Source organism: Maylandia zebra, linkage group LG19, assembly GCF_041146795.1.
Source record: "Maylandia zebra isolate NMK-2024a linkage group LG19, Mzebra_GT3a, whole genome shotgun sequence".
NCBI classification, from domain to species: Eukaryota; Metazoa; Chordata; class Actinopteri; order Cichliformes; family Cichlidae; genus Maylandia; species Maylandia zebra.
Window position 1 is genome coordinate 4666125 of NC_135185.1, and position 26806 is coordinate 4692930.

Here is a 26806-nt window from a genome sequence, read left to right on the forward strand (position 1 = left end):
AGTGGCAATCAGACAGATGGGTCTCAAGATCAATGCTTTTGGACTACAAACATCACATCACGACTTCAAAAGATCTCTGCTCTTGCTCACTCGCTCTCTCTCTCTCTCTCTCTCTCTCTCTCTCTCTCTCTAACACACACACACACACACACCCTTTTCCCATGTCTAAATCTATACAATCCATTATTAACATGTTTCCTGCCAGACAAAGACACAGGTAGATGATAAAATATATTAAAAATAAAAGACATAGAAGAAAGAGTTAAATTATTGAATTTGGGTTGCTCTCATTGAAATAAAAAAGACAGAGATGGAGAGGAGAAGAATCTATATTGTGTTCTCGGGGAAGTGAGGGAAAAATCGAAGGAGAAAGTAGGTTAGAAAAGAAAGGCAAGGTGAGAGAAAGAGTGGCATCAAAGAGAGGCAGTTGAACAAAGTCAGCGACACGCCAGGAGTTGACTCATGCGACATGGGAGTGAAAAAAAAAACAACCAACTAACATCAGAACACGTCACACAACTGCTCAGACAGAGACTAGGAAACAAGGTGAACTTGTCGCAAGGAAGGAGGGAAGGAACGAATGAAGGAGAGAAGTTATGGAGAAAGAAAGCGATAAAAGAAGGAAGAAAGCTATACGAAAAGTAAGTGATGGAGGAGGGGATGAAGTCGAAGGAGGGGAGAAAGAAAGGAAGTGAAGGAGGAGGAAACAAGAAAAGGAAAAAAAGGTAGACAAAGGAAATACTAGAAGAAAAGGTTTAAAAAAAGATGTGTAAAAGAAACATCTGAAAAGAAAGTATGGAAAGAAAGTTTTGGGAATAATTAACAAAAAAAGGAGAAAAACACAAAAAAAGAAAATAAATGACCTAAGAGAACAAAGAAAGGAGTGAAAAATTAAAACAAAAACTGAAAATATAAAACATTTAATTCTGAAAGTAACAGAAAAAAGATCAGAAGGGGAAATATAATTTATAATGTTTTGAAGCAGAAAGAAAAAAACGGAAAAACGGACAGAAAGAAGGAAAAATGAGGAGTACAGAAATAGGAAAATGGTACGGCACTGAACAAGGTCGACAACTGATAGGAAAGTGAAGTGGGAAAATAAGAAAATAACAGGAGGACAAGGAGAAGAAGAAAAACAGGGAGTCATAGAGGATGTGAGAGAGAACATGACCAAACGTGGAAGAAGGAAAAAAGGAGAGAAAGAAAAAACAGAAAAAGAAGTGTGGAAAAGACAGGAGGAAGAATAAATGAACATACAACAGGAAAGCAGACACAGGAGAGAAGACTGAGAGAAGAAAAGGTCCAAGAGAGAGAGGAAAGCAAGAATGTGAAGTGGCAGAAGATGAAGAATGGAGAGAAGGATTCAAGGAAGAGGGAGAATAAAATTTAGGGGGATAACACACAGGAGAGGAGGAGGCGAAGGAGGATTTATGTGTTTTTAGAGCTGTCATTTTGAAGGACAGAGCAGGGGCGGAGCAGCACACATGCAACAGCTTGAATCTCTCTATCTGAATCTGCCTGGTTCTGTCATACAGTCCCTTTCATTCATGCTCACCATGTATGTTTACGTTGCCTCTACTTTTTGCATTATTCTGTTCTCATCGTCACTGCAGTAGCTACGTTCTTCATGCCTCCCATAAATTTCTTATGAATATTCTGCATAGGTGAGCCAGAACAGCATCGACTTAGCTCATCCCACTCGTGATCCATCACAGCTAAAGCAACAAGTTTGACCTTGACTTTGAGCACAGTTTGGGTAAAGACCCATTAGGTCATCACTGTGATTAAATTTGATTCAATTCTAATCAGCAACAGGAAAATGAGTAGTGATCTTTTTGAATTCAAGTGGAAGGGGCAGACAATAGATGGCTCGCTGTGGCGTGAGCTCATCAGTCCTTCAACTAGATGACCAGTAGGTTTCTGTAGTCTTTATAAAACTAATGATTAAATGTCCTCAATCACTGATGTCTTTGACAGCTAGCTGCCATACTCTGGACTGTGGTGCCCTTCCTAATGGATGTTGTAAATCGGCAAGGTAAAGAGGGGAACAAATCTTGCAAAATCAGCCAGATGTAGATGATACAGAAAATGAATGGCTCTACTTTATATTGGTTGTGTATGAATAGTCTTGCATGTGATCACAGGATCCAATTGATGCATAACTCTATTCAGTGCAGCTATGTGGGCTGTGGACATTATTACAAGGAATACACTGCCGGTACCACAGTGTTACTTTTTCTCTTTGTTTTTCTTGTTTTTGGACTGTTTCATCAATCCAATATTCAAACTGCTGAAGGTATGAATTAGAAACATCTCTACCTTCTACAATAGATTCCAACATGTTGCCTATTTACCATCTTCATGTTCCACCAGTACAAACTGCCAGAGGGCACACACTGCAGTAAATAACCTAAACATAACAGTGGTCTGTTATAGATTACAGTTTTTTACAGACGCTAGGACACATTTCTCAATACTTAGGTCACTTTTGCAAAACTCCTCACACAGTGAGCACAACAGAAGTCTATGTGGGCCAAACTGAGGATCAGTTATCATTGTTTTGGCACAAAATGCATTCAATGACTACATCTCTCAAATTTCATGAATTATTTTCTCACTCAGACACAACAACTGCCAAAAATCTTTGTACGGACAGGACATTTTGCATGTGCTTACATACTGTTTTCAAAACTGTTAAACTTATGGCCAAAACAATAACACAATGCAAAACTTAAAAAGACAGCAAAATCCAACAGCAATATTTTATTGAAACATATTTTAAATCTAAAAATGCAGTTTAACCAGCCACAGCTGATTCTCATTGTAGATGAACATCTACACAGGTGTTACTCCTTCAATTTTTCAACTCCTTCAATTCTGGCAGCCAGAAGATTCTTTGCTAGGTGTGTTGCCCTAGATGACATAAGATGTGATGTGGATGAGAACCTGTGGCCAAATGGAGAAGACCGAGTAGATTAGCATTACTATTGTATGTGTATCAGTGGATGGTGTGTATACAAATTCTTGTATTTTGGGATTACTTAGTGCAAAAAAATAAAAATACAGAAACAAATATTAACGAATTCTGCATGATGTCTGATTCATTCCAGTAACATATACTGAAATTCTAAACAGAGATGTGTCCTTGTTTTACACAAGAAAACACTGTGTAATGCTACATGTTGTTAGTGTTTTTTAGGTCATTGTTTTGTGGGTGACAAAGTGTGTTTGTTGGCTGTCAACCTTTGCTAGTGTTCTGGAAGAATGAGTTTACTTGAGACCTGAATAAAGTGTTTTGGTAGTTGTAGTGCATTTTGAATGTGAAATGAACTGCTTTGCCAAGCTGACGGTCAGTTAGGAGAATTGTGTGAAGAGTTTTGCAAAAGTGACCTAAGTATTGGGAAATGTGTCCTAGCGGCTGTAAAAAACTGTAATACAGTGAGGGGTTTGGCTTATTTCAGTATTTAAAATCATACTTTTGGGATTTCAAAATCACCCGGTACAGCATAACAACAAAGAAAGCCAGTAGGAAACAAGAAACAGTGTACACTTGTCGTTTTATAACTCACCCAGGTGAAACACAGTTGCTGGCTGGATTACATTCATAAGCAATGTGCTTCTGAATGAATACCGTGGCACATTTATGAATAGCAGGAGTCGACAGGAGGTGGTGAACACAGACGAGTATACCCAACAGGCAAGAGATGCATTTTATTAGGGAGATTGTTGCCATCGTACGTTGTTTTGGGTACTGTTGCTGTTATATTTCTTAGGATGACAGTCTCAGCCAAGCAGCTTCATGTGGCTTCATCCTGTCGATGGTTTACCGGACCAGAATTCAGCCAAACTACCTCTCTGTCCTTCCAGTTTCTCCTCTTTTTTATTGTCTCACAACACTGAAAACACATATTCTCTCTCCTCATTTACACAGTCTCTTTATATCTTTTGAATGCCATCTTCCTGGTGTGTGTGTGTGTGTGTGTGTGTGTGTGTGTGTGTGTGTGTGTGTGTGTGTGTGTGTGTGTGTGTGTGTGTGTGTGTGTGTGTGTGTGTGTGTGTGTGTTTCTAAGAGAGGAAAGTGAGAATGGCTGCAATGCACATACTCTCCTCGGTACACCTGTCTCTTTTAGTTTACAACCACTCTGCTTATTTCCACACCCAATCATGCACGCAGTTAAAACAAACACATGCAACAGCAGCACATGCACACAACCTCACAAGCTCAAGCAGAGGTGTGCACATTATACAAATACGCATTCCCACATGCACATAATTAAAGTGACTGCACCAAACAAACCTTGTGTGGTAGTGTCTTGCCACACATACACACAACCGCATGAATACAGCTGTAAGCAGAGAAGACAGGTGGAGTGTATATCAAGGGCCACCCAGCTCCTACACCATTTATCTCAATTTCACCTTCTAGACACACGCAAGCACGCGTGCATTTAAGATTAAAAAAGCACATACACACAAGCTCAGCAGACATATAGACATTCATATACAAATTAATAGACAAGAACCAAAGTCAAATAGACACATTTTTTACTCGCCTTTCATTCTCCTACTTCTAACAGTTTAGTAAAATCCTGATGTTGGGTTATGTATAAATAAAAACATCTCATTTTGGAACTGCCTGAAATGCACAGAGTCGTTTAAATTTGTCATTTACTGTCAAGCCGAACTTTTGGTGTTTCTAGAAGCCCTACATGGTGTTAAGCCCATCCTATAATGAGCTATTAACTGCCGTCTCCTTTCAGCTCTCTGCCCGACTCCGACACAAATCCCCCCTTTATTCTCCAGTACTGTAATCCACCACTCGCACCCACACAATAATACACAGAACTCGAGACACAATACACCAGGCCTCAGTTCACTTCCTGGTGTCAAATCCCCTTCTTCTCACTGCTCACTTACAAAGACGGTAGAAGAGGGAAGGGTGGAGAGGATGAACTATCGAAAAAGAATAATGCAGTTTTATGGCAGTACACAAACACACGAGGATAATCAGACTGAGCTTTGACATTCATACTCACATATATAGACAGCATTTGTGAATTTGCTGTTACAGCTTTTTAAGCAGTTTATATAAAAGCAGCAATTTGGGAACCACCAATTAGTGAAGTCCTGTCTTGAAACCTTTATTTAACCACCTTGAACCATTACCATCTCAGAGCTTTAGTGGAATGTGTGTCAAGTAAGAAGAAACAGAGGACGACTGTATGCTCATATGGTAGTGATTGACAGTCCTTGTCAATACAACCTGAAGCATGGGCTGTTACACTCCTTTTTAACTCTAAGAGGGCTGTAACTTAAAAAAATCACTGTCATGCTATATTAAATAAGGCTTGAAATTAGTGATTTAGACCAGCGGTCCCCAACCCCCGGGCCTTGGACCGGTACTGGTCCGTGAGTCGTTTGGTACCGGGCCGCGAGAGTTGAGGCTCAGGTGTGAAATGTATGGTTTTCAGGGTTTTTATCGGTTTTCAGCGTTATTTTGTTATCGTTTTTATCGTTAACTCGGTTTTCCTGGGTCTTTTCACGTGTGTTATGAATAAATCTTCTTTTTTTCGGTACCGGTACTAGTTTTATTTTGTTGTATTTATCCGCAACACTTTAAAGGCCGGTCCGTGAAAATATTGTCGGGCATAAACCGGTCCGTGGCGCAAAAAAGGTTGGGGACCGCTGATTTAGACCATAATCCCATCAGGAAAGTGTTTACTGACGTCTTAGTTCACACAGAAGTGAAGCCTGTAATAGTTGTTGTCTCCCTGACTTCTATACAATCAAATTTATTTGAGCAATGAAATGAGTCGGCCAACAAGATGCAAGTTATTAGAAAAGAATGCCAGTTTAAGACACTTCTGCATTGGCTTCAGTTGGCTTTTTAAAATTAACATTATCTGGTTAAAACAGAACCAGGAAAACCAGAAACGGCTACAATGTCATAAAAACAAAAACAAGTAGTTTGCATCGAAAATCAAAGGACTTAAAAAGGTGCAAATCATGACATTAATGAAACTGTTCTGTCTCTTCTGTGTTGACTTTAGGGTCATTTTATAGAACATTTTGTGCCCAGCCAGTTGCCTGAAAATGTTAAGGTCCATAGCTAATTGCTGTGAAATTGCAGCTTCATATATTATATACTTTTCAACACACACACACACACACACACACACACACACACACATACAGTGGGGCAAAAAAGTATTTAGTCAGCCACCGATTGTGCAAGTTCCCCCACTTAAAATGATGACAGAGGTCAGTAATTTGCACCAGAGGTACACTTCAACTGTGAGAGACAGAATGTGAAAAAAAAATCCATGAATTCACATGGTAGGATTTGTAAAGAATTTGTTCGTAAATTAGGGTGGAAAATAAGTATTTGGTCACCTCAAACAAGGAAAATCTCTGGCTCTCACAGACCTGTAACGTCTTCTGTACGAAGCTTTTCTGTCCCCCACTCGTTACCTGTATGAATGGCACCTGTTTGAACTCATCATCTGTATAAAAGACACCTGTCCACAGCCTCAAACAGTCAGACTCCAAACTCCGCCATGGCCAAGACCAAAGAGCTTTCGAAGGACACCAGGAAAAGTATTGTAGACCTGCACCAGACTGGGAAGAGTGAATCTACAATAGGCAAGCAGCTTGGTGTGAAAAACCAACTGTGGGAGCAATCATCAGAAAATGGAAGACATACAAGACCACTGATAATCTCCCTCGATCTGGGGCTCCACGCAAGATCTCATCTCGTGGGGTCAAAATGATCATGAGAACGGTGAGCAAAGATCCCAGAACCACACGGGGGGACCTGGTGAATGACCTGCAGAGAGCTGGGACCAAAGTAACAAAGGTCACCATCAGTAACACACTACAACGGCAGGGAATCAAATCCCGCAGTGCCAGACGTGTTCCGCTGCTGAAGCCAGTGCATGTCCAGGCCCGTCTGAAGTTTGCCAGAGAGCACATGGATGATACAGCAGAGGATTGGGAGAATGTCATGTGGTCAGATGAAACCAAAGTAGAACTTTTTGGTATAAACTCAACTCGTCGTGTTTGGAGGAAGAAGAATACTGAGTTGCATCCCAAGAACACCATACCTACTGTGAAGCATGGGGGTGGAAACATCATGCTATGGGGCTGTTTTTCTGCCAAGGGGACAGGACGACTGATCCGTGTTAAGGACAGAATGAATGGGGCCATGTATCGTGAGATTTTGAGCCAAAACCTAGCCAGTCTCCAGACCTCAACCCCATAGAAAATCTGTAGCGGGACTTGAAAGTCCGTGTTGCTCGGCGACAGCCCCAAAACATCACTGCTCTCGAGAAGATCTGCATGGAGGAATGGGCCAAAATACCAGCTACTGTGTGTGCAAACCTGGTAAAGACCTATAGTAAACGTTTGACCTCTGTTATTGCCAACAAAGGTTATGTTACAAAGCATTGAGTTGTATTTTTGTTATTGACCAAATACTTATTTTCCACCCTGATTTACGAATAAATTCTTTACAAATCCTACCATGTGGATTCATGGATTTTTTTTCACATTCTGTCTCTCACAGTTGAAGTGTACCTCTGGTGCAAATTACTGACCTCTGTCATCATTTTAGGTGGGGGAACTTGCACAATCGGTAGCTGACTAAATACTTTTTTGCCCCACTGTATATTAGGGGTGCAACGATATTCGTATCGATATTGAACCGTTCGATACAGTGCTTTCGGTTCGGTACGCATATGTATCGAACAATACAACATTTGTAATTTATTTTATCAACTTTCCTTCTGACGATGCTGTCTGTGTTGAGCGCTCAGTGGATCTGCGCTCGACAGTGCAGCCTAGGCGGAGTAGTCGAACGCAGATTCACTAAGCGCAGGGCAATCTAGCGAGACAGAAGTTAAGCTCTCGTTGCAACATGGCAAATTGAACCTCCCCCATCCTCATTCAGATCTGGCGTTTGGAACTATTTTGGTTTTCATGTGAGTATGACCCTGAAGGTAAGCACGTCATGGACTAAAGTAAAACAGTATGTCGGATGTGCCACGCAATGCTCAATTACATTGGTAGGAACTAGTGCGTTAGCGCAGTTAGCTCGTTAACGTGTTGGCCGTCCAGCCCCACGCACAGGGCGATCCGCAGTAGCTCGTTAACAGAGATTTGCCGTGTTGTGGCGTTTTAACGAGATTAACGCAGCACTAGTGGGAACACAACGAATATGACTGCACATTTACTCCGACATCATCCTAGTGCAAAGACAAAAACAACAAGCACGCATGCTACAAACTTTACCCGAGTCATTTAGACAGCCGTTAGCACATGATTCTCCTTATGGGGACCTGATATGTTTAATATGCTGCTGAGAATATAGCCCAGAAGAAGCGTGTAGTATAGCTTTTATTTTGGAAAGAGCCATTTCTCTGTAATAAACTCTCTTTTCCAAAGATGAGTGATTCCTCGATCAGATAGATTTATTATTTTATCCCTTTGTTGTTTCAGCAACATTAAATTTAAAAACTGTACTTTTGAGTTAAAATATATATTTATAATTTTAATAAATGACAAATTAAAAAGGCATGAACATTTTTTTGTATCGAAAAAATATCGAACCGTGACACCAAAGTATCGAACCGAACCGAACCGTGAATTTTGTGTATCGTTGCACCCCTAATATATATATATATTAGGGGTTGCAAGGAGAGTTTAACTTCTGTCTCGCTAGCTTGCCCTGCGCTCTTCCTTCTGACTATGCTGTCTGTGTTGAGCGCTCAGTGGATCTGCGCTCGACAGTGCAGCCTAGGCGGAGTAGTCGAACGCAGATTCACTGAGCGCTCAACACAGACAGCATCGTCAGAAGGAAAGTTGATAAAATAAATTACAAATGTTGTATTGTTCGATACATATGCGTACCGAACCGAAAGCACTGTATCGAACGGTTCAATATCGATACGAATATCGTTACACCCCTAATATATATATATATATACTAGGGGTGCAACGATACACAAAATTCACAGTTCGGTTCGGTTCGATCCTTTGGTGTCACGGTTCGATATTTTTTCGATACAAAAAAATGTTCATGCATTTTTTATTTGTCATTTATTAAAATTATAAATATAGATTTTAACTCAAAAGTACAGTTTTTAAATTTAACCCTAACCCTTGTGCGTGTTTTTTATTTTGACAGCGAATGCGCACCTGCGGACCACTTATGTGCAGCCCTGGTTATTTAGCTCATCATATTGCAGCCACAGAAACAGACAAATCTGTATATGAACCAACAACAGTAAAAAGGGTTTGGCAATCCATTCATACCACTCTTTGTTTTGATGACACACACACACACACACACACACACACACACACACACACACACACACAGGGAAGTTATACTACTGGTTTTGCTACTGCTACTGCTACAAGGAGCACACACAAACGTTACCATGGTGAGGAGGTATGCTGCTGGCCGGCCAGGTGAAGGGTCTTGGGCCGGGCGGCGGAGCAGCTGCCTGCATTAGCTGGCCGCTCCCAGTAGGGGTCACTGCGAAACACACAAAAAAAACGTGAAGAGGTTCTTTAACGACAGCCACATGAAAAAAGGAGAAGAAGAAGAAGTGGGAGTAAAAACAAGACTTAAATGAAGAATAAGAGGGAGAAAACAGGAAAATCAAATGAACAAAGACAAAAACGTAGGAGCAGAGCATAGGAACCAAAGACAAAATAACCATACAAAGCACAGTGCAAATGTCATGGAAAATCAGAGAATTAGATGCAAAATATATTCTGCAGATAAGCAGTAGGTAAATGATAATTTGGCAGTTCATGTGAAAAAATAATGAAAGATTGGGCATTTCCAGCTCAGTGGACAACAAACTGTGGACCTCTCAGTCTCAAGTCTATATGAAAATAACAGTCAAAAAAGAATCCAAATACTTTGTTTAATTACTCATAAACAGGCAGCTGCGATAGCTGCGGGAATATCTTTAACATAGAGGGTCCTGCAGATGTGATGTAATATGGCGATATCTGTGTGAACTGGGGGTAGCACACTCAGCATTATCAGGACCACAAATGCTATCAGCACCCATATGAAAAAGGTTGCTATAAATGATATATGGTGCAAATATTAAATATACTATGTCAACTTATGTGATATTTCCCCCCCAAAAATAAGTTTAGTACTTAAAAGCACAATATTTACCTATGAAAGAATAGACATCTCAGAAAGCAATAAATGTAGGCTACACACTTATACATGTGGTACTGGCTAACAGGAAAACTAAATTTCCATAACAGATGTTTTCCATAACAAGTTAACGATATGTTGGTAACTTTGCTGCAAAAATATTACCGTACTGGCATTGAATCACGGTGTGTGATGACTTACTACTCTGTTATTTAACCGCCACAAACAATCCAGCATCAGCACAGCAGAGTAAATTAATGTACTTTAGTAATACAGTGCGAGTTTATCTGCAAACTTTACTTCCCTTAACACGAGTCACTTTGGGGTTTTTGTAGCTTCTTCTTTCAGGCATTGGAAGAGCGACTCACTGAGTCAACAGATGCAGTCAGTCTGTTTTTACTTTGTTGCATGAACAACTGGAGGCAGACAAACTGTTTAATTCGTTTATTTACCCGTCTTTTTTATTCTTTTTTTTATATCCTTCTGCTGCTACTTCTCCACTTTCCATGCATTTGAGCTTAGCTAGCTTAGCTAGCTCCACAGTGAAGCTGCGTTACTTCCTCGTCTTACACGTGTTTCATCAAGTTTGTTGCTGATCTGAATGCGTGACTGAAGTTTGAAAGTTTGACATGTGATCAAACTGCTTCCTGTGTGTCAGTGACATACTTTTTTAGGATCTACTTAAAAAAAGGCACAACACGTATTTCACTATAGAATGTGCAAAGATGGTCCAGTCATCCATTTTCTGCTGCTTATCTGGGACCAGTTTGCAGAGGCAGCAAGCACAGAGCCATAGACTTTCCTGTGTGTCATGACTAACCCTCCTCAATCCGCCTGTCAATCCCTCGCGGCTCTCACTTGTGAACAAGACCCACACATACTTAAACTATTCCACTTGGGCCACCAACTCACCTATTTTCTAAATAAAATCCCCCAAATCTAACTGCCACACAGGGCAATTACTTACAGTCTTTCTTACAGTGTTAACATCATGTACCCTCTACAAGAAGCCACACTAATTAAGGGGAGACAAAACTGTAAAGTTGGATGATAAAGGTTAAAAATAAAAAAGTATGACAGCGAAAGGTTTTTAAATCACACTCAAGTGCAAACATTTACATTCAAGGGGGCTTTAAATATGCCACAAAACAATGTGGCAACACATATTTAACACTATTTAACACTCTTTTGTTTGCTTAGAATATAATCGCTTATTTCAGATGTATTTCAAGATGTATCTCCCACCATGACTGGTCGCCTAAAACTTCCCGCCCTTGGAAACAGTCAAAAAAAAAAACAAACTAACCTGCAGTTTGGTGGCAGATTTTATTTATTTATTTCTTTTCTTTTTGAAAAGCTAAATGTTGCCGATTGGGACTCAACGGGCAGGCAAAGTGACACCGGAGTCAAATACAAAATACAAAGCAGCCCCAAAGTGACTGTCTATAAACAGTGAATTATTTGAATTTTACACACCCACCAAAGACAGGCTGTCAAAACCCATGCCGGAATGGATTTTTCATACTGAGAAAGGGAGCGAGGGAGAGCCAAGGAGAATAAAAGAGAGAAGGAAAAAAAAACAGGAGGCAGAAAGAGGGAGAGAGACTCTGGAAGACACAGGAAGGAGGAGGAGAGAGCGAGAGGGAGACGCAGTGAAGCGATGCTGGCTTGCAGGAGAACATTAGCTGCACTGTGTAGCGCACCATAAAACCATTGACATTGTCGGTCTTGCTTTGTGGACAAGTATTATTGTAAAACACAGTTTTCTGAGGCGAGCCGGCCGCTATTGTTCTTGTCAGAGGGTGAAGCGAGGGCACCGCCGGCATAACTTATTTCAGTTTAAAGCTACCGGAGAAGGCAGCGAGAGTTGGTTTTCAAATTAAACGACTGCGATGTAAGTCCAGCGATTGTATTACTTTTAGATTTGATCTCTCGATGCATGACTAGGAAACAGATCGCTTCTGTTGTGGGGGAAGGGGAAAAAACAATAAAAGATAAGAAGAGCGCTGTCATCTGCAAGAAGAAAAGCAGGTTTGTTCTGTCACTGAGGTCGGTGTACTTTGTTGATTATACAGCAGGCTTTAAGCAGGTTTCAAGAGACACAGAGTCTGACTCGGCACAGAGACTACTATGTTAAGTTCCAGTCCATGTAACGGGCACGAGAAGATTCTAGGAGTTTTGTGCAATGTGTTGTGTCATGACTCACATTATATATTAAAAACAACAGGAGTAAAATATGACATCTGCCTGCTCCAAATCTCTTAGGGTAAATGAAAAGCTGCTTTACTCAGTTGTCCTTGTGATTGCCTTTGCTTGATGGATATTCTTAAAACCTGTAAACATTTATCTCGGTGACACTGAGTCCATCAATTTCTTTGGAGTTTTCACTTGTCAAGGTCATTGACTCTGATCTCATCAATATCCTTATACAAGCAGGGAATCAAATGGTTCTTAATAATGTAAATGCATCACTGTAGTTCAATACAAGTGATGCTTGTATTGAACTACAAGTGATGGAGGTCTGGAATGCTGCAGAGCCTTTTAGCGTCTTTTAGCTCCTAATTTTGGTAAATATACTCTTTTTTGCTTCCAGTCTTTTCATTAAAGTCTCTAATAAACCTTCTTCATGTGCTCAACATCAGACTGCAGTTAAGCAGTTAAGGACGAATGACTAAAGAAAGAGAAAATGTAATTACATACCACAGCTAAATGAAAAGTCACTGTTGACTTGCTGTAGACAAAGTATGTTTTATTTCACTTGCATGTCTTTTTTGCACACTTTTAACTTACAAGGCTTTGAAAATATGTGTTTGTCTATATGGCCAATTTAAAAGGTGATAAGAGAGTAGCCAGCTAGAAGCATGTGTGACTTTTAATGCTAATAACGCTCAAGAATTTGTCCATCAATTCCATGAATAAGAATCTGAAAACATGTATCCTTAGTTTTGTGTTTTTGTTATCACTGTAGCACTTCCTGGTTTGGACCCAATCAGAAGACCAGAATGAAAAGCTTTTTTTTCCACAGATACTTTTATTCGAGATCCTACCTGCACAGTTTCAGTGAACAATATTGCTCAACTCAGAAAATCATAGTAAAAAAGTTGCACAATGTTTTCAGACTGAATGTAATCCCAGATAAAACAACAACTATACGTGACTGGTTTTCAGACCCACCAATAACAATTCAGTCTGGTACTGTAGCTACAAGTGAATGTAGAATAAGCTTACCCCTCCTGTTATATTATTTCATCAGCTGGTACAATCCAGAGAGTGTAGCCAATCATCAACAAATTGACATACATGTGCCAAAAAAATGAACTTTTTCTCTTATTTCTTCAACAAAAGTAACTATTAGTCCTTCTTTCTATTTCTTTCTTTTTTTCTTTCTTTCTTTCTTTTTTACATTTTGAAAGTTTTAGCAAGATTGTTAATTGTTTATAATATCTCTCACACCATACAATTCCCAGGCTGACCAAATGCTGACATTTTGTCCCAGACACTGGAATGTCAGAGATACACATGAGGTGTTGTTTGGCATCAGCGCCACACCAGCTGCGGCAATATTAGACACCGAGTGACATATGGAGTAGCATATGGGCTGTCTCATGTTCGAAACTGTGACAAAGTCGAGATATTGAGAAAGGTGGTTATTGACGGTATAAATCAGATCACTCAGAAAACCAGATTTTGAATCCCATTACTTTTTTATTGTTTCACTTTCCCTCCACTGTAGTGAGGTTTACGTTGTGATAAGGAAAGGTTTGCATTAAAATAGAATAGTAGATTATCAAAAATGAGATTTCTACACGATATCAGCCATGGTTCGGGCTAACAACAACCGGGCTATGGTGCTTCTGTTAAGACAAAGAAAGAATTTACTACGCATGATGAAAATGATGCAAAAAAGGGGGGGGAGGGGGATCCTTTCCATGTTTTTTATGTGAGATTAAGGGACTCGGACTGTCTGCACTGTATGTGAGTTTTGAAGGGAAAAAAGAGTTTTGAGAAAATGCACTGACTTTATTTAACAGGTACAATCAGTGGAAATGAGGTGGAAATGAATTTGTGCATGATACTGCTGAGTGGGTGAAATTTACTGCATAATGTAATACTTCAAAGTCAAGAAAAATTGAACTTGGGAATTTTTATCAGAGTTTCAAGGAAACACTTCACTTTATGAATTATTTTATAAGCTTAAACTTTTTTTTTCTTAAATGTGTTAACAAGGACTTACCTAATGACTATTACAGTTTTTTACAGACGCTAGGACACATTTCTCAATACTTAGGTCACGTTTGCAAAACTCCTCACACAGTGAGCACTACAGAAGTCTATGTGGGCCAAACTGAGGATCAGTTATCATTGTTTTGGCACAAAATGCATTCAATGACTACATCTCTCAAATTTCATGAATTATCTTCTCACTCAGACACAACAACTGCCAAAAATCTTTGTACGTACAGGACATTTTGCATGTGCTTACATACTGTTTTCAAAACTGTTAAACTTATGGCCAAAACAATAACACAATGCAAAACTTAAAAAGACAGCAAAATTCAACAGCAATATTTTATTGAAACATATTTTAAATCTAAAAATGCAGTTTAACCAGCCACAGCTTATTCTCATTGTAGATGAACATCTACACAGCTGTTACTCCTTCAATTTTTCAACTCCTTCAATTCTGGCAGCCAGAAGATTCTTTCCTAGGTGTGTTGCCCTAGATGACATAAGATGTGATGTGGATGAGAACCTGTGGCCAAATAGAGAAGACCGAGTAGATTAGCATTACTATTGTATGTGTATCAGTGGATGGTGTGTATACAAATTCTTGTATTTTGGGATTACTTAGTGCAAAAAAATAAAAATACAGAAACAAATATTAACGAATTCTGCATGATGTCTGATTCATTCCAGTAACATATATTGAAATTATAAACAGAGATGTGTCCTTGTTTTACACAAGAAAACACTGTGTAATGCTACATGTTGTTAGTGTTTTTTAGGTCATTGTTTTGTGGGTGACAAAGTGTGTTTGTCGGCTGTCAACCTTTGCTAGTGTTCTGGAAGAATGAGTTTACTTGAGACCTGAATGAAGTGTTTTGGTAGTTGTAGTGCATTTTGAATGTGAAATGAACTGCTTTGCCAAGCTGACGGTCAGTTAGGAGGATTGTGTGAAGTGTTTTGCAAAAGTGACCTAAGTATTGGGAAATGTGTCCTAGCGGCTGTAAAAAACTGTAATGAATGTTTCCCCTGTAATTAGTATACAAAATAGTGTAGGCCTTTTTGGTGGTACACCAAGACCCTTAAAAGAGGTGGTGCCAAATAAGTCAACACACAAACATGTCAAAGTCCTCAGGATCCTAACAGCGCCTCAAAAAAGTCTCAGTCAGGTATTCTTTACATGAATACTCCTGCTTTTGCTCCTCCTTCAATATACAATATACAGGTAACGGATTCAGCTTCATCCCAAGAGTACCTGGGCTCCACCTTAGGGTATATTCACATTAGACTATGTGCCGGATGCACAGCCAATCACTATGTACCACTGAATACAGTGCAGCTGGACTCGGGTATGGTGTGATTATCACCATGTTCACTATATATTGCCTTCATCACTGACAGCTGATTCCATAAAAATTGCTTTTTTTAAGTCATTAACAAATATGTGAGAGAGGACAGTGTGCCACCATTTCTAGTCCAGTATAGGAAGAACACTCATGATCGGCTCGGTACATTTGAGTTGGGTTAGGTGTTACAGGCAACATCTCGGGACATGCATAATCCTCACTTTTCTATTTTTGCTGCTCACCTTCATTTTATATCCTTAAATCTTTCTTTCGTCTTTTCTTTTTTTTCATATCGTTGTATCTTTACTCCTCATTCAAACAATCAAGCCAATCCTTTGTTTCCCATTAGTCTCTATTACAACTCCTCCAATCTTACATATTTTACTGTCCACATCCCTCTTTCAATTCAGGAACAGTTTTTTGCAGTCAAACTTACATCTTTAAAGTCACATTTTAGCCCTTCTTCCTTCCATCTTTTTCTCCGGATATTCCTGTGCTACATTTTTTTCTTCTGACCCTCGTCCTTGTGCCCAACTAACCTGCTTTTACATGCACGCCTTTATGTCCATCTTAACACAGTGGCCTCTTTCTCACATCCTTAAAAATCTTATTCCAGTCTTTCTTTTTCTCTTTACCTAAATTGTTGCGTATCACTCCATCCTTCCCTTCTCTCTCACTTTTCTCTTTTTTTATCCATTCATTCCTGAATGTTGGCTTCAGGTTTCTTGCTGTCATTTTGGAAAGTAGACGGAGTAACCGTGCTGCATCAAACACGAGCACAGAAAATCAACTATATGCGTACGCATTAAATAACCAGTACAACTTTAGGCACACACTAATGGCGCAGCACCTCACAGAGACGTGCACTTGCATTGTGTCACACACCAACATGCACAAGCAGAAATTCAATAACCTGAGTATAAACACATTTGCTGGCTCACGCACACCAGTGCATGCACGCACAAAGACAGACTCATGGGTAAATGCACACTGAGATGCACGTAAGCAAGTAAACAAACACACTCTCGCACACGCGAGGTGCAGACACACACTCCATCAGGCCAAAATGGCAGTGGTGGGAGGCAGTACAATGGGTATTGCTGGGCGCCGGCAGAGCTAAATTGCAGACAGCGAAGGGGAGATCTGGGCCATTTTTCAAGGCCGACTATATATTACAAATTGGCTACCAGGGCATTGTCTGCGAATGCACACACATACACACACACACTTGTGCGCGTACACACACGCAAGTGAAAAAAAATAATCCTGGCTTGTCCTATTGTAGCCCGCAGAGCCGCAGAAATCTGCCCTTTTCCCTCTTTTTCAACAATTTCCTCGGAATAAACCATGTGATTGAAAATGTGTCAGTTTAGCGAGCAGCGGCGTCACCACACACAAATACACATGAAATAAAAAATGTATAAAAATCACAGAGACACCACAGACACACACACTCCAGCTTCCTGCTTACACACTGTAACCTCTCTGTTTGGTACGAGAATGTTTAAACACTTCCAGGGCAGGGTCAAATCTGCCCCTTTTGGAATATACACACACACACAAAGAGACTATAAACACACATATGACACACAATATCACGAACAGAAACACACTTTCTCCCTAGCTGGTTCGAATGTTTTGGTCCAGGTTTAGTCAGTCAGTCATGCTTCAGTACAGCAGTTAAGCTGAAGGAGGTTTGGACTCCTAAACTAAATCCCTTCCCACACTCAGTGTTTCAGGCTGAGTGTAAGATATGTGTGTTCTTCAAAGGAGAACTGTTGCACTCCAGCTGCCGGTGCTGGCTTTTTTCTGGGACTCTGCTAAAGTGCTCCATGATTTCAGTTGAAAAAAATTCTTCTGTGTGCGGTGCCTGTATGCACATACCCCGAGATGTGTCCTGACATGACAACATAAGTGATTCCACTCTCATTGATATAACAGAGGGGCATGATTTGAAAACAAAAGCTGTTTGAAATCCAATGTTTGGGCCAGTCTGAAGCCTGCTGAGATTATTTGTACAAACTCGGATATCATTATTTGAAATTCTTCCCATGTTTGATCCACCACTGGAACAGTACGGGCGCAAATAAGGAGAACAGTAACAGCTCCCCTTCCACTGTTATCATTATAAAGATCTGTTTGAGCCACAGCTAGCTGTTCTGTGTGTCCCTGTAATGGCCTGTTTCTACTACTGTTTGGGTATAAAAACATAGATATATGTCAATTAAATTTTTTTTTGTATTATTATTTTTAACCCTCTGTAACCTCCAAAGGTTAGCGTTCATGTTTAGTAAGTGTAGGCTCTCAGTGCACTGGTTACCTCAGCTGTCAAAATGCCAGGGGTGAAGCCTCTTGAGGAGGCAGTAAAAAGTGTTTAAAAGGGACCTTCACAGACTCAAATGAGGCTGATGAGTCTGTGAAGCTCAATTCTGACCAATGATGGTAATACTGAAGTTAGCTGCTGAGGATATCCTGAACTTCTTGGCAGGCACTGAGGTTTTTGCTGCTGTTAGCTGGTGTTACTGAAACGTTCTTTGCTGTGGATCTAATGTTGTCAAATTAATAAGGAAATTAGCAAATAAATTGCCATACAATGTGTAAATGATGTGTCAAACAATAAAGTTATCCTTTACAAGTGTTGTTGGAGCTTTAACCGATCCAGACTTTATGCTCTTCTCCATTCACCTTGGATGTAGAGAAGTTTTGCCAGAAACCTCTACTCTGTTTCACACATCTAAAAAATGTAATTTGAGCTTGTAGTTTCTTTTCCCCTCAGATCTGCTGTTACCTGCATTGAGCTAACGTTTGTACTGGAGCTTCAAAAAGTGACAGCTTTGACTAACCATCCAAATTCTAGGAGGATAAAACGAATGATAAGTGCTATGATCAGATATAAGAAGTCGCTGACGTGCTCTCTCTTTATATGAAGGTTATTTTCTGCTCAGTTTATAAAGGGTGACACGTGTAGGCATACACGCAGAGACGGTTAATCCATGTTTGAATAGCCTTTATTGTCATTGTACAAGGTACAACGAAATTGGAGTGCCACTCCCTTGGTGCAAAAAACAAGCACCAAACTGGAGAGCTAAGAGCCGCTGCACCCGCGCACGCCGCCATCTTTTTCCTATGTACGGACACATGAGGTGCTGACACAGTCTCAAATGATCCTTTGAGTGAGAAATTGCCTTTTTATAATGTCCTCGCTCTTAACCTTGAAAAATAATTTGTCCTCACAAAGATTCACATGGAAATATCACACATGCAGATGCACACGCTGGCACGCAGGTGCACAAACAGTGTGTAAATTGAACCCTCAGTGGCAGACTTGCACCTGCACTCCACCACAACAACACACATCTCTATCTGTTCTTCCTGACATGTCGGCCTCCCTCCACGGCGGAGAGCTGAACAGGTCTAAAGATACCATTCACTCACACTTCTCGGTTCACCATATAACAAACAATACGTACAATACCGCTGACATAGTGTGTTTATTATCGGCAATAAAGAGTTGAAAAGTTTTTCCTCATGCTGGACATTACTCTTTTAATTGTTGACTCAGAGATTCTGTGCTTTAAGATCCCACCACCTCATTTTACACCCTCATGAGTCTCATGGGTTTCTTATCTCTCGGTTAGAATCGTCTCCTTGTGCTTTTATGAGACTTAATTCTCAGTCCAGTCGTCTTTTTTCCTTGTATATATACCCGGTGGTTTTATGTAAAAAAAACACAAAAAACATTGCTTTGATATGCAGATGACTCACTGATTTATCTGCCAGTGAAACTTAAACCCTAAAGATGTTTGAAATGTTGAAATGAAACTGTCTAGTGGCACTTACACAGGCAGACCACATTGTTAATTAACCAAAGAAAGAACCTGACTTTGATGTTTGACGACACTTTCACATTAAGCACTGAAACATAATTGTTGGTGCTTTTTTCATTCACTCTGAATAATGCTAGCTCCTTACAAAGGTTAAGACTTTGCTTTAATGATTGTTACAAGGTAATTAAGACATTAATCTGGGCTTAACTTTATCACTTATATATTTATTAAATTCTTAAGAAAAAAATATAAATATAAATATATATTTCAGATTTCTTTTGTGCAACTTAACAAATTTAGTATCTTTAATGAATATTTAATATATTGACTCCCTTCAAAAATGTACCTGAGCTGTATTTAAAATCACTTCAGTTTTACGATCTAAAGCCAAAATGTCATTTTTGATTATAATGTTTTGGTATAACTGACTTTGAACATCAGTATCAGGGGATCATAGTTTCAAAGTTGCACCAAACATTTGCACCCTGCATCATTTATCTGTTTTATAATATTTGACTCATCAAGACAACAGTCTCTCTTTTTTTTTTATCTCCATTTCAGTAACAGCTCATCTTTCTTCAATACTTTACACTTGAGTATCTGAAAGAAAAATATGCCTTAAATGCTGTTTGTTTGTTTTGTTTTGTTTTTTTGTTTTGTTTTGTTTAGCAAATATATGCTCAAAGTATAAAGATACAATATATAAAAGATAAAGTAGGCAAAATATTCTTTATAGTTTGGGAAACGTTTTATCATCCACTAGGCCTAATTCTGGCTACATGACTAGAGTATAAAGTTCAGCATATTCAGAGCACTGTTGTTCATGACAGCAACATAATTATTCTTCCCCTGGAAATCCTTTAAAATATATTTGTCTGTTTTCTCATAAACCTACTACACCCAAGGCTTTTCAGCTCATCAGCAGGAGAATAAATGCAGATGAGTTTACACACATGATCAGCAAATAACAAAAATAAATCCAGTGCATGCAACACATGCGCTGCAGAGTAGTGCATGCAACCATAATGGATTCTGTCATTTGAAATGGATGAAGTTCCATTAGAGAGTGGCACAGTCGCAGGGCTAAGTGTGATGAAGGGCGAAGCTTCAGCATCTCTCTTTTTATTTTAACAATGACAGAAAAAGAGACATCCCGAGCCCTGTACACCTCAATGTTATTCCACCGACTGTTTGTGATTTTTTTCATAATTTCAATAGTGTTGTGCATTTCAGATGCAGACAGACCGAGCTGATGTAAAACAGTGGAACAAAAAAAAAACGTGCATTTCATCAGAGTCAAATTAATAAGATGAATAGATACAAACCATGAAAGGAGCTGCACAAATTTAAAAAGGTGGAGGAGGAAGGAAAAAAACTCCCCTTCATTAAAGAACATAGAGAAGGTGCTCTTATTTTTTCAAGAGTGGCTACTTCCACACTGTGATTGCAAATCAGTGGTAATTTCTTATTTGTATTTATTCACCTTTCCTGTCCTTTAACACATTCTGCTCCATCGCTGTCATGTCTTCAGCTTTCCCTCACCCACCCTCAAGCTGTTTGAAAGCAAAAAAGGTCTAAAGGTGTTGACGCACACACATACACAGCCACACACACACACACAAACTAACACACACCAAATAAAGATGACATGTTTATTAATCACCTCTTTAGCAGAGCTATTGCCCTGATTTACCACTGATTTCTTAGCTGTCAACACTGAGGACAGCCGCCTGACATTTACAGGTAGAACCACTCTGCAGCATGGCTCTCTCTCTCTCTCTCACACACACACACACACAAACATAAAAGCAGAAGCTCAGGTTTCCCAGTACATGTACAAATTATGCACATACACTCAAGCGCAATAAATCCGTATATGAAAGCACAATGAACTATACTCTCTCCATCATAGTCTTCTCCATCACACTTTCATTTTTATCCTCTCCTCTCTGCCACATTCCTTTTATCAACTAATACCCACACATAAAAAAATAAATAAATTCAAAACAGAAAACCCCATTTCCAAACAATTACTCTGAATCCCGTTTGTGAATTTGACCTCCCACACAATGACAAACCAGCCGTTGTCATGGCAGCGTTAAATTATCTCCTCATCCTGGATGAGATAGACTTGTGCAGAACTGACCACCTGGGGATTGAGCAACACTATCTCTTGGGTCCATTTCTCACCCTGACTTCCTGTCATGTCAGGATTACATCAGCAACTATAATCTTACAAGATCAAAGTGGACGCCGATGCACCCGTCTGATTGAAAAGCCTCAGAGTGTGATGTAAAGGGGCCACCTTTGATCAACAACACATCAGGGAGAATTTCATCAATGCAAACTTGGATGAAAAGCAATGGACTTAAAGCTCAAAGTTATTAAATAACATAAAAGATAATATTTCAAATTAATTTTGACATAATTTATTACTGTTTATGTTATTATTATTCAAATAAAGCAATATTGTCACCAATTATTCTTTGTATTCAATTGTATTTTATTTATATAGCGCCAAATCATAACATCGATAGCGTAAAAGCACTTTATATTGGACAATAATACAGAAGAGACCCCCAGCAATTAGACAGCCATCTACCATGACTGCTGGGGGTGAGGGGGGGAAGACAGGACAATAGATAGACTATGGAAGAGATCCAGAGATTAATAATAACTAATGATTATATGCTAAATGTTATAGGTTTATAGTTATAGTTGTTCATAAAGACATTTGACTGCGGAGAACAAATGATTTCTGTAAAAAGTTGAAATCTGTGATGCCTTCAGTTCAGATTCACCTCTGCTACAGACGGATGTCAGTTTCAGGTTCTGTCTCCTAGAAAGCCTCCCAGTTGAATCAAGTTAAAGCTGTGACATCAGCAAAGAATTTCTGACATTTCAGCCCTCCCATGTCTTTCTATCTGAAGGATGACAGAGGAAGTTTTTGGAAGGGAGCCGTGAGTTTGAGCTGCTCGAAGTCCGTTTGATGTTCGAAGCGTCTTGCCATGTGCTTAAACAGCCCCGTGAGTGGGCATGTCACCAGCAAGATAAGAGAAATCAAGCACTCCTCATGTCTGGGCAAAAGGTTATTTTGACATTCAGGAGGAGAAGAGAGGAGTGTTGTTACACATCAGGTTTAAGCCAATAACCAAATGTAAATATACAAAAATCTGGTAGAATAAAAACTTTGTGCTTGACATATTTTACATGATTATTTGTAGGTTGCTGCTTACTTTTTATTTTTGTATTTTTTTTATTGTCATTGCCTGACTGTTTACATCACAGCGGTTTGAAGGTGCAAATTGTGTTTGTTCATTTCGACAATGGCCGTTTTGTAAGCTGCTTCGACAATTGTGATCATTCGATAAGACAGCTTGTTTGGAAGACTGACAGGAGGACAAGAAGGAGAAGACAGAGGGAGGGAAGGAGGGAAGGAGGGATGGAGGCAGGAGGCAGAAGAAAACCAGAGAATCTCTATTTTCTCTCACCTCTGTATCGCCAGACATCCCAGCAGGACACAGTAAACAAGAGAATGTGCGCGTGTATGAAGGAGAGACAGAAAGAGAGTTTCCAGCAGATTTCACCACAGTCATTCCGAGGTAAGACAGGATCAGCCTGAATCCCTGCTGATGGCACAGACGCACACACACGAGCACACAAACTCTTGCCACATGTGCTGGCACTGATCAAAAACCACAAACAACATAGTAGTGTGCTGCAGCATAGCAGTGTGCTGCAGCATAGCAGTGCGCTGCAGCATAGCAGTGCGCTGCAACGGTGTATGTCCAGAATGTATATTGTGTTTCGTACGATCTGTGCATTAATCAGTTCTCATTCCTAGCATTCGTTTAAAAGTCTGACTATGACATGCACCTTGCTGCACATTCCCCACAGGTATTTATCTCATTCTGACAATCCTGATTGGCTGCTGATCGCAACTACTGCATCAGGCAGAACCACCCATCCTTAAGAACCTGTGCCACTAGATATTATCATTGATATTGTTCATACATCTCTTCTCGCTTCAGAGCATATCCCAAACTTCATATAGGCTAGCTAGCATAATGGTCCATATTCAGGATTGTTAGATAACTTCTCTGTTGCCGGGCGCTAGCTGCCTTTTCCTCATCTCATCCTGAGCTTGTGTCTTCACCATTGACAGGTGCGTCATACCATTTAACACTGTGGAAAAGTGTTTTATTGCTGAATTTTAGTATGGCATGGATCTGTGTTTCCCTGACACCAGAGGAAGCAGCGACTTAACTGTGCGTTTGTGCCACTAAAATATCGTAAAGTGAGACACCAGGCTCGCTCGTGTTGTCCCGGACTGGAACCTGCAAACACACATATGTGCATATGCACAACCACACACTGATCAAAAAACACAAACAAATAGAATAACTAGTATTTAGTATTCTATTTAGAAAAATGTTTTAACTATGTAACTAATAAGAAGATTCAATTCAGTTGGATTTTATTTATATACTAACAAATCACAACAGCTAAAGGAGCATTATAGTGTAAGGTAAAGACAATACAATAACCCTAAAAATCAGATGACCCCCTATGAATATGCACTTAGTGACACAGGGAAGGAAAAACTCCCTTTTAACAGGAAGAAACCTCAGAACCAGGCTTGGAGAGGGACAGCCATCTGCCATGACCGCTTAAGGTAAGTCGACAAAAGGCACTCTGTAGGAGACGCAGAGATTAAGAAGAAGAGTATCGCTTTTCCTGTTGTTATAAACAAACTGTATATTTATGACAGAGAACGAGGAAAACAATTTTTAACCTTTCAGTAGGGAGCACTGGGCTTGTAGCTGATGGCAGCACAGCAGGAAAGCCGGAAAGTGTTGCGACAGACTAACAGGAGTTTTCCTGGGCTTTTTTGTTCATGAGACGGCTGAGGGAGGGTCCTCTAAAATTCATTGAGCTTAATAGTGTCAACTGCTCCTTAATGTTAACTTCAAACAAAGAAAGCCAAACTGGGCCCGATGTCTCCGATGTGATCATCAAAAGTTTGTGTTTCAACTGAGAGTAAATCAGCCCAGAATATCCTCCCCCTCTGAAGTAATAATCTCTGGATAACATGACACGTACTCTAGGAAGGTTATTAGGCAAAGTACATAAGACTGCGAGAGTGAGAGAATGAGTGACAAAGAAACAGAGAGGCAGAAAGAAAGAGAGGAGTTTAGTGCTTGTCTGATCCAGTAAATCCAGCCGAGTCAGACGCAGATCACAGCATTGTTTGTCAACCTCAATCTCCCTCTCTCTCTCTTCTCTCTAGGCATTACTCTCTCTTTTCCCTTCTTTTGTTTCTCTATTAGTTTCTCTTTCACTTTTTCACTGGGCTCCAAATCTTTCCCTCTCTCCCTTCCTTTTTAAAAAAAAATTATTTCGCTCTGTGGCTCGATCGCTCATTCTCTTCCCCTCTGAGCTCCAAATCTCTCTCTCGTTCTCTCTGTCACACATCACTGTTCACTCAGATCCTCTGGCAACTCACAACACACTCCTCTAGCTCTCTCCCGCTCTGTCTCTCGGACACACACACACCACAGCACTCACCACGTCTCTGACACATAAACACTCTCACAAATACACAAACATAAGTCCTCCCCCGCATGGACACACACTCCTCTCTCTCTTATTTCCCCCCCCCCCCCCCCAATACTCAGACATACACATGCATACACACTCGATGCTTGACTGACAGGCCTGCCCTCATGAAGCTCTTTGACATTCACAGTGTGTCAGTATGAAAACAGAGAAGATGAGGGGCTTCAGCTGGAGAATAGAGCTCCTTTTACCCCTCACACACTCGCACAAACACACACTCAGACGCAGCTCTCCAATCTGCTGATGATACTGCACCGATCAGATTTGCATTTCAGCGGGCAGCATCACTTTACATTTGAAGAGGCTCGTCCACGCAGGGAAGCATCCGCTGCAAAACTGGACAAACAAATGCTGGCGACAAAGTGTGAATCACTGCCAAAGTTATTCGCAGGAAACTCAGCTTGATGTGCGAGCCTAACATTACCAGGTGAAGGGCAGCGACAGAGCCTTCATCAATTTTTATGCAGATCTTAAGGAAAGCAAACACGTTTTCTAGTGAGCCATTGGTTTTTGTTACACATCAGTGGAAGGGTTAATTGTATGGTTGAAGAATGGCTCTTTAAAAAAATGTTGAAGGAGGTCACTTGTGCTAAATGAACTAATTAAAGTTATTTCACAAATCATAATCTGGGATTTCTGGAAATAGAAGCATATCTGGATGTCAGGAGAGTCTGAAAGGTTTTGGGTACAGGTGTAGTAGGACATTTGCATCCATACAAAATTATTGTATGTACTGAATTAACTCTTAGCAGCAAATGAATGTGTGTTGTTGATCAGCAAACATGCTGGTCATATTTATTTCCTTCCAGCTGCAATGTGACAGAACATATTTACAGCTAATGGTTTAAAAGATGCAGACACAGATATAAACCTATCTCTGCATCTCTCTCTTCACCTGATTATCTCTACATCATGGCGACTGTTAGCGGGAGGAACGTAACATTTTGTCCTCAAAGCTGATGTGTTAGAAGCAGGAAAAATAGACAAACGTAAGAATTTGAAGTTTGATAAGAAGCAGATTTTAATGGGTAGACGGTTGGGTCAGAGCATTTCCAAACCAAGATGTTCCCGGTCCTCAGTGATCTGTATCTATCAAAAGTGGCCATCGGTGGAAAAATAGTTCAAGAATGATTTGAGGATCAAAACGAGTTTGAGGTGCTGACTTGCCTTGACAGGTCAGGGCTGTTTTGGTGGAAAAAAGGGGGTCCCACACAATATTAGACAGCTGGTCATAAACCTAACCTAACCAAAAACCTAAACCTCTTTTCCAGTTACACACATGGGGCATTTGGAGCCTGTCCCAGCTGCTGCAGGGTGTGAGGTGTACACCGTTGGGAGGTCGCCAGTACATAACCCCATTCATGCTAGCATCCACACCAACGAGCAATTTAGAATCACAGATTAAAACCATGAAACGGTGAACACGGGCAGAACATGCAAACTCGCGGCACGGCCCTGCCACGTAAACAACTACGAGTGCGTCGCTTTAGGCTGTCACAGCGCCACAGCGACAGACTGCTGCTTACTTTAACCTTCCTGCAAGCCCATTTGAATACACTACAGAGACGTCTGGCTGATAAAATCATTTGGTTTAATGTGAAACCACC

At 40.1% G+C, this 26806-nt stretch overlaps 1 protein-coding gene across 3 annotated transcripts in view; it reads right to left on the minus strand.

The window, feature by feature from the left end:
* Positions 1-26806, minus strand: part of npas3 (neuronal PAS domain protein 3) — a 386014-nt gene that overhangs the window by 276526 nt on the left and 82682 nt on the right. For 2 of the 3 annotated variants that reach the window (XM_076877408.1, XM_004554665.4), the window contains one exon: positions 9440-9538. The exons of the other annotated variant lie outside the window; for it this stretch is intronic. In XM_076877408.1, the coding sequence (XP_076733523.1) occupies positions 9440-9538 (99 nt within the window). The remainder of the gene's footprint in view (positions 1-9439; positions 9539-26806) is intronic. 3 annotated transcript variants of the gene reach the window in all.